Below are 9,214 nucleotides of genomic sequence, written 5' to 3' on the forward strand. Positions count from 1 at the left end.
ATGTTTTGTCGGCTGGATAAGGATATTCCTTATTACCCTGACGTAATTTACGAAATATTTTACGAAATAGACCCCAACCACCCCCTGTTAGGATGGATTCCGAGGCGACAATAACATATTACACGTAATTCATACGATGAATTTATATTACGCGTAATAATTTGCCAAATAAGGTCATGCAAATAATTTATATTACGCGTAATAATTCGCCAAATAATTCATATTACGCGTAATAATTCACTGAATTTATATTACGCGTAATAATTCACTGAATTTATATTACGCATAATTTCCAGACTGTCGTTCAATATGCAAATGAAATCCTGTCTCGCTTTTTTCAAAGCAGATGTTTACTGAGCAAGCTTTCTTTGAAGCTCTTCTTTTGCCTCCTGGTAGATCTTTTTGCGAGATTCCTCGGAAAGATCTTTTACGACTGTTTTTTTATTCCTTATGTCCGACTTTAATTTCTCATACTTTTCCTCTTCGGCTAAGATAAGCGAGAATTCTACGTCGTCTATCTTTCTGTCACGCAAAGCCTTTGAGACAAGGTCAGTGATCGTATTTACTTTAGCCCTTGACAGAGCTATTGTCGTGTCGTGTTTTGATATTTTGCTTGACAACTGTTTCATAATGCCCGTAGTAACAGCTGAAATAATACCACAGGCTGCCCCAACGCCAGCCAAAGGAACTCCAACGATTATTCCCGGTCCAGTAAGCGAAGTAGCAACGCCGGAGCCCGTTAACACAACAGATATGGATCCTGAAGTTATCGCAATCTTATGTAGCGTACTCCGGGCTCTGACGTACTTTTTTCGGACTTTTTCGTAGTGTTTTGCCTGCCCTTCCAAGTAAGCCAGGATTAAATTTGCTTTGTTGAGCCTAAAGTTTTCAGCGTTTAATTCGTTAGGTTCCTTAGGAAGTTCAGGATAAAGTGGAGGCGCTGATGGTATAACATCCATTATATATACTAATGTACGACGCTTTTGGGAATGATATTGAGGAGCAGCCACATCACGACAACCGGGATTACTGGAATTGGAGAGCATTTAGGAAGATGTTTCCACATGCAGACCCCAGTAAGTTCGAAAGAAGACCCGATGGTATTTACTATAACGGCTCCAGGATGTACAGCAATGCAGACTTGGAACATTCGAAGCTGGAGCAAGTAGGTGATCAGGTGCAGCGATTGACGATTGTACGCCCCGTTCATAAAGAAAGGCCACCAAAACCCGAGCATAAAGCACCTAATTTTCCTAGAAACTTATTGTTAACCACGGAAGATTACCCATTTTACGATGCTGAAGGTGGTGTAAACAACTTCGAAAAGCTGGTAACGCACCTGAAGATTTCAGTGGGTAAACAATCATTTAACGTAATACTAAGAAATATCTATAAGAATACGATGTTGAAGCATACGTCGGGTAAAGAGGCCAGGGAATGGTTAGCAGGGCCCAATATGCGGTATTGGCCGCAGCAGTTAGACTTTGCTATTTGGGCTGCCACTAAAGGTTGTGGTGTTGCCGCGGACATGTTTCACATTCCAATTATGCAGTTTCACGTTGCCTTTACGGTAAGGAGGTTGTTGAAGGAGCTTAACGTACCCCTACCGGGAGATAAGGCATTTAATCCAATGAATAACCGATATGACGCCGCAGCCCTGGAAAGGTTAATTAATGAGTTCAAACCACAGCAAAAAGACTTTCGTTATAAGGAGGGTAAGACGCATGGGCTGGGTATAGTTTACGTTTGGGGTGCCAATGGTGAGAAGCCGGCTGACTACGGACATCAGGAATACCCAAGTAATGAGTTAGAGTTCGGTGATATGGGCGGCGATAAGGGTAATAATTCATTAATTACTAGAATTCAAATAAACTACCCCGGCACTTGGGATCCGTTCGTGTTAATGAAAGGAAAAGGTTTAAGGAACCTAGCCAGGATTAACCGTAGCATTGAAGCATTCGTGTACTGCATCCTGGGAGCGCAGGTAAATACCCGCAACCCCATTGTTGGATCCCAAGGCGCTTCACAGGAAACGCAACAAGAATTCCTAACTTTATTTGAGTCTGCAATAATAGAGAACAACATATCCAAGTCGGTGCAGAGATATCAATTAGCGGTGCAGCAGTCTAAAGTGCGACTGGATTACGCTTTGTCGCCTGGTTGTTGGTTAATGCCAAGTAATTTAGTTATTAACGCCAATTCCGTTGTGGGTTATAACAACAAGCTGCAGCGAGCTACTAAGGATATGAAGTTTGGGGTGAACGACGTGAACTCTGACACTCTTAGGAACATTCCTCACTTCGTAGAGAAGCCAAAAAAGTCACACGAAGCGAAGCTACCCGTAGTTAAGAAACCATCGAAGAAGGCCCATGTTATGCCTACGATACCCGAGGAATACGACCATAACTTACTAAAAGCCAGCTTAGCAGCCGCGGGTGTTGGTCTGAGTTATTATATATGGCGATGAACAACCCCTACGTAGCTGGAGTAGATTGTGTTTATACGACTTACACAGGTGAGAAAAAATACACCCAAGCATCTTGGGTTGATGTCACGGGCATGTCCGTGAATTTGAACTACTCGGGAAAGAAGTTGATATTATGCAGTCTTTCTTTGGGGGCCGTTAGTAATGCAAACATAGGATTTCGTTTCTGCGACGACAATGGAGTATTGCAACCCATGCGCGCGAAGACGAACAACAGAGAGCCCACGCATTTCTCAGTAGAGCCGCCAACGAATAGCGCCGAGAATCTTTCCGTTTGGACTTTTCACCTAGTTGCCGACTGCCATGGGAAAGTGAAGCTGCAAATGCGCGTAGATGACACCGGGAGCGTTTGCATAAATAGCATAGAAAATCAAAGGGATACTGTTTATAACCACATGACCATCAGCACTTTGACGGTAATGAGCCTCTAGAAGGGAACTTGTTCCCTGTAATATATGAATCCATACGTGAGGGAAACGCGCTATGCCCACCGCTTAGATGAAGAAGGATATGACAACGGCGCTTGGCATGACGTTGGACTGTGGGTTGAAGTTGGGGGCACTGCATTGGTCATTTGCACTATTAGTATTAATGCAAATACGCATGCGAATGTGGGGTTTAGGCTTATCGATGAGAATAATAAGCCCCTGCTTCCTTATCGAACTTCAACGAACACCAGGAAAGTTACCCATTTTTCGATGGAGCCCTACACTAGGTCCACTGAAGACCTAACGCCAGTGACTTTTCATATGCTAGCCAATTGTAAATATGCTAAGTTGCAAGTCACTTCTGATGACGGCAAGTTTGGGATAAATCGCATAGGTCGCAGGCCCGCTAATGCAGCCTGGAGTCATAAGCCCATTTCTACCATGAGTGTGTTGCCGTTGGTTCCAAATTACCAGGGCGGTGCTAATACCGTCTTTCATTATCCTCAAAGCAGGACACCGTCCGATGAGAAGATTAAGCCTTCATCTTCTTCAGGAGGACCACCCCAATAGCGACGACTAATATCCAAATGTTATTCCCCACGAACTTTAACAATTCTCCGCCAGTTCTAAGTGCCAAGGAAACAACCGAACCCAGCAGCCCAGGCAAGCCGGCTGCCATCTTTTTTCCCAAGTCCGTCAGCCCATTGCCTAATTTCTTTACGCCCGCGCCTGTAGCCTTAAGCGCGGATAGGATAACTCCTACTACGCTCGAAATAGCGACGGCGAATGCCAGCGGAAGGCCATACTTCAAAAGGGCTCTTTTTACCTTTTCCTTGGTGGTAAGCCCCAATTCTCTTTCCAGGTTTTCCTTTTGCGCCTGTAATTCCGCAACTTCCACCTGAAGAGTTTCTAGTTTTCTTTGAGCTGCCTCCCTTTCCTCTTCAGTACGAGCCTGGTCATTGATTATTTCCTGCTGCCGCTCTATTTGCCCCTCCAGGTCTTCGATGGCCCGATCTCTTTGCCGGATTTGCTCCTCTTTAGTGTTGATTTCGGCAACCAACTGCCGCCGTTCCTCTAAAGAACCCTCTATGGTGGTACGTAAGTTCTTAGCTTCTTCCTTGCTTATGTCTAGGTCTTGCAGGGCAAGTTCGAAGGCGTGTCGGGTTTGGTCTCTTTCACGTAAGGCATTTCCTTCTCGTTCTCTCATTTCCGTTATTATTTGGTTTTTATCATCAAGTTCTCTCTTTCGAGCATCAAGGAGTAGTCGGGTTTGCCGCATGTAATCTGCTTCCCTTTCCTCCATCGCCTGCTTTAGCTCTTCTACTTCCCTTATCGCCTCGAGGCCTTTTTGTTGCCGCTGCATTAGGGTCTTAACTCTTTCGACGGCTTCGTCAATATTCTCACTATTTTCTCTCATTCTTTCGGGTAAGTTGGGTTCTCCTAATGCCTTTCTAAGGGTTGAAGGAATATTTTTATCTGCGTAGTATTTACCATTTATGTCCCTGATGACGTATGGATGAGCATTAGACCTATTTAACCTTGCTACTATGACTTCCCTGCCCCATTCGTTATCCGCGTCAAACATTACTTGGACTTTGTTTGGATCCCAGTTTGGGAATTCTTCCTTGATCCTATCAAAGTCGTCCGGGGTTTCTTCCATGGATTCGTCCATTTGCTCCTGAACCCTGCTAAGCCATGCAGCGCCGGGGGCTTCAGGAATGTCGCCGCCTGGGCCTACTACGTAATCCATTTGCAAAAATTCTGGAACGGTTTTGTATGGATTTTTTCGTGTGAACATACGATTTAATGTGGCCTTGACCCTCCTCCACCTACTACCAAACTTGTCTCTTAAGGCTGCGTCGTAGATCAGGGGGTCGGTTTCCGCGCCTTTAGTCCATGCGTCGTATTCGTCGTCGTTAATATCTGCTCGACCTTCCTCAGTAAGGGGGTCAAAATCCGTTCCTTCTACTTCCATTATATATGATAAGCTCAAAGTTAAACCCCAACGTATTACCTAAGCAGGTTGGCGGACTGAAAGCAGAACGCACCTTTCACCGGGTTACATTCACGCCTTCTAGCGCTAAGCCAGGGGAAACCCTGTACGTAGGCGTGCCCCGTCTAACGGATAACCTAGTGTTGGTTCCTGGCACCCTAGCACTAAGGTTTAACCTAGCAATACAGCCAGATACCGCAGACGTGCGTTACGTCGTCAATAACGTGGGTAGAAACCTCGTCTCAAAGATGCGGGTGAAGTTCGCCGGGGAATCCTTGCTGGACTTAAACAGGTACGATCTGTACACCACGTACAAAGACTTATGGTTGACAGCCTTTGACCGCGCGCAAAGGATAGAGCAGGGAATCGCCAGCGAAGCCATACGCAAGGTAAGAAGCGCAACCGACAGCGCCTCGGGAGAAGACGAAATAAAGACGGCTTATGGTACTAAATATGTTATTCCATTAGATTTCGAAGTTATCACGAACCACGGTGCATACTACCCAAGGCAGCTAAGCGAGCTGCAGTTCGAAGTAACCCTAGCAGACACTACGAACGTCCTGCAGGGAAAGGACGTAAGTTCCTCAGCCGTGGATCCTTATTTCATCAAGAACTTAGAGCTGCAGTATGAAACGGTATACAGCGAAGATTTAGCACGTAGCGCCGGTATGGAATACAGCGCCGGGAAGGCTTTCCTTTACGATCACGTCGTGATGTACAAGACGTTCAGCTTCACGAACAACGTCGAAGAGGTCATCAACCAAAGCATTAACCTTCCCAGGCGCAGCCTCACAGGGATAATGTTGCTGTTCGCAAAGACATACACGGCAGGATTGCGTGACTCCGAGGCGTTCTTTAATCCTAACATTACCAACGTAGGTGTTAGCATCAACGGAGTGCCTAATAAGGTTTACTCACAAGGGATAAAGCCCGCGGATATGTACCGGGAAGTCGCACGTAAGTTTGGCGACCAAATTGACCCAAAGAAATTCTTTAAGGATAAGTACGCGCTGTGGATCGACATGCGCACGACGAACGACGAAGACCTACATGGACAGGGTTTACGCCTGGTAAATACCCAGGACGGCATTACGTTGGAGATCAAGCGCACCAAAGACGCCAGCGACGCTACTAAGATCAACGCATATATCTTCGTAGTCTCAGACGCGCAGCTAAGCGTGGAAATGAATCAGCTAAAGAGCGTTGCGTACTAGGATGACTGAGGATAAAAATATCCCTTACGTATAATATGCTCCGCGTATTCGAAAACAACGAAACTAAACTGCAATGCCTAGTGCAAAGCGACAAGCTGTACTTTAAGGCGAAAGAGGTAGCAAAGGCATTAGGTTACGCAGACACCAAAGATGCTATTAAAGTCCACGTGCGGGATAAGCATAAGAAGAGGCTTAGTGAATTTAGAATAGAGGTGAATCGCCTCCCTTCTGGTTCACACCCGCAATCCCTGTACGTGACGGAATCTGGTTTGTATCAGTTAATATTTAGCTCCAAGCTACCGACAGCAGAGGCATTTCAAGATTGGGTCTTCGAGGATGTCCTACCTACGTTAAGGAAGACGGGAAAGTACTCGTTGGATGGTCCAAATAAGTTGGTCTTCAAGATCGAGAATGAGTTTGACTTACATAAGAAGGTCATCGATTACATACGCCGGTTTCACCCTACGCTGTTATTAGCACCTGGACTCGGGGAATTGCAAGATACCACCAGTAAAAGGATAACGTGCTGGCAAAAGGGCTACCAGGCAGGTCAACCCGACATCCTAATTCTTAACTCCCATAAAAAATACAATGGGTTATGTCTGGAACTGAAGACGCCAAAGGGTAACGGCGTATTGTCCGACAAACAAAAAGCGGTATTGACGCAATATGAAATGAATGGTTATCTTACGATGGTTTGCAACGATTACGATCTGATCTGCAGGGAAATCGACCGTTACGTCGACGGCATTCGCATACCTTGTCCTGGCTGCGTTAAGGCTTTCAAGTCACAGGAGACGCTACAAACGCACCGAAAGATATTTCATAAATATAATGATAGTTGAACAAACTCACTGGCGCGAATTAATACAAGGCATTTCATACAAAATAAAAAATTACGTCGTCTTCGAGGACATTAACCGTTTAAGGTTGGTCCTCTTAGACGGCAGCCAAGAGTACAGTTTATGGGCTCCTGACTGCGTACGGTACGTACTGCAAGGCGAAGAGTACACTCACATACGTAGCTATGGTAAAGTCAACGGTCGATGGAAGTTCGACGTTGAAAGAAAGGCGGAGGCTAATCCATTGTGTGATTAGTCGTCCTCATGGGCTTCTAGGTATTGGTCTGCTACGTCGGACCTCATTTTTTCCGACATGAAATCGATCGATATCGTAATCAAGGCTCCTCCTGCGAACGCTGCGACGTAAGGTAACATCATATATTAGACCATTCTTTTCGTATTGCAAGGTAATGGTCTAAAGGCTTGGGACCTTCGTACAGGCAACACCAAATATGTTGACCGCTGCGTTGACAACCACATTTATCGCAGATGCCGTCCCAGTGTTCTCGGTTCTCCCATCTTACTCCTTCGTAGTCGTCAAAGCATACGAAATCTTGGTCTATTTCTTTTTTACGCAGCACTAAAGCCCGGCTGGTTTCAAGGGGGCAACATCGCTCTGCTAAATCGCCGTGGGTTTCACAGACGACTTCTTCGAGGCGGTAACGTCGGCAGCGGTATTTATGCCAGTTCTCTTCAAAGAGGGGTTCATCGCATCGGCGGCAATGACCTTTAAGGCAGACTCTATGCTCGCGGTGATATCGTAGGGCCTGTACTGTGGACAGTTCCTTACCGCAGTCACCGCAAACAGTGCTGATGGTCTTCTGACAGACTTTCTTGGAAAGATGGTATTGCAGTCGCTGCTTGCTACTAAAAGCTCTATCACATTGCACGCACTTCATTATATATACCTTATTTTTTATTGTTAAATTGTTAAACCCTGTAAGAGGGTTTTAGGATAGGGTCTATTATTTCTTGTTATTTTGTTAAGCCCCCATTAAAAGATGAGGTATCATTCTTTCTCATCGTTGAAAACCAGCAAAAAGATAATCATGTTAACCATTCTTCGATTACGATGATTTAACAAAATAACAATAAAAAATAGGTCCTTACTTGAGACCTCTTTGCAGCATTTAACAAAATAACAATAAAAAGAAAGACCTATGCTAATTCCTCTTGCTGGGGCTTAGTAAGATCTTCTTTGCGACCTCTTACTCTTCTCGAGCGTCGTCTAAAGTCCTTTGTGCTTTAGTATCCGCGGGACACCAATGTCCAACGAAGTCTTCTTCAGAGAATACCTTATTACAGTGACGGCAGGTGTATTTTTTACACGGTTTGGGTATCGGTGTTTTGGGAGGGATTATGCAGTCAGCAGGTAGTTCGCACGTAATGCAGTCCATATATCTATGGGGGATATCGAATGAAGTCCTTAATGGACTCCTTAGCCCACGTCGCCATTGTCAAAAGCGCACCAAACCGTTCTGCACGCTTCAGACCGCACATTTCATCGTACAATTCCTGCACGCGCTCTTTTAACCGGTCTATCTCCTCCCTTTGCATTTCTATGGTGTCTTTTTATCCTTTGCGTCGGCGATGATCTTTTGCACTGCTTCCACTGGTTCCATCTATATATGAACCCAGATCACATGCCTTGTAACGCTCTGATAGTAGGACCCACCGGCTGCGGAAAGACCCAGTTCGTGGTAGAGCAGCTATTAGGACCCTTTAGATACCGCTTCGACTACATAGTACTATTATGCCCCACCTACGTGAACAACCGCACCTGGACGGGCATAGGAGTGAAAGATGACGACTTCTTTGTAGATATCTTAGATCCTAACGAGTTATCCAGCCATTTGAAGTTCTGGCACAAGCAATTCCCTAAAGATACACAGACTTTACTCATACTGGATGACATTGCCTGTGGGGACGACGTAAAAAGACGCACTTCCGAATTAGTGAAGCTCGCCTTTAGCGGTAGGCATGACAATATCAGCGTTTGGTTGCTTTCCCAGCAGCTTACCAGTGTCTCTAAGCCCTTTAGGGAAAACATAGGCTCTCTCGTAGTATTTTATACTCCAAGTAAGTCTGACCTGGAAACCATCTTAAGCGACTACGGCGGCGAGATAAGCAAGGAACAGTTGCATGAATACATGCGGCATTTAAAAACGCACCAACATTCCAAAATGATCTTCTCTTTGAGGTTTCCGTACGAGGTTGGAATCTATGATTCCTAATGTATATGGAGATTGAGC

At 45.2% G+C, this 9,214-nt stretch overlaps 1 protein-coding gene across 1 annotated transcript; it reads left to right on the top strand.

Moving 5' to 3' along the window:
* On the top strand, nucleotides 1–4,141 carry LOC148911844 (uncharacterized). Its single transcript, XM_089028697.1, has 2 exons — nucleotides 1–548; nucleotides 908–4,141. The coding sequence occupies exon 2, from the start codon at nucleotides 971–973 to the stop codon at nucleotides 2,465–2,467; it is 1,497 nt and encodes a 498-aa protein (XP_088884823.1). The 5' UTR covers nucleotides 1–548; nucleotides 908–970; the 3' UTR covers nucleotides 2,468–4,141.
* The last annotated feature ends 5,073 nt before the right edge of the window (nucleotides 4,142–9,214 follow it).

Source organism: Actinia tenebrosa, unplaced genomic scaffold (assembly GCF_029948245.1).
Source record: "Actinia tenebrosa isolate PJP-AT-01 unplaced genomic scaffold, QUT_ActTen_1.0 PGA_scaffold13__45_contigs__length_12533684, whole genome shotgun sequence".
NCBI lineage: Eukaryota > Metazoa > Cnidaria > Anthozoa > Actiniaria > Actiniidae > Actinia > Actinia tenebrosa.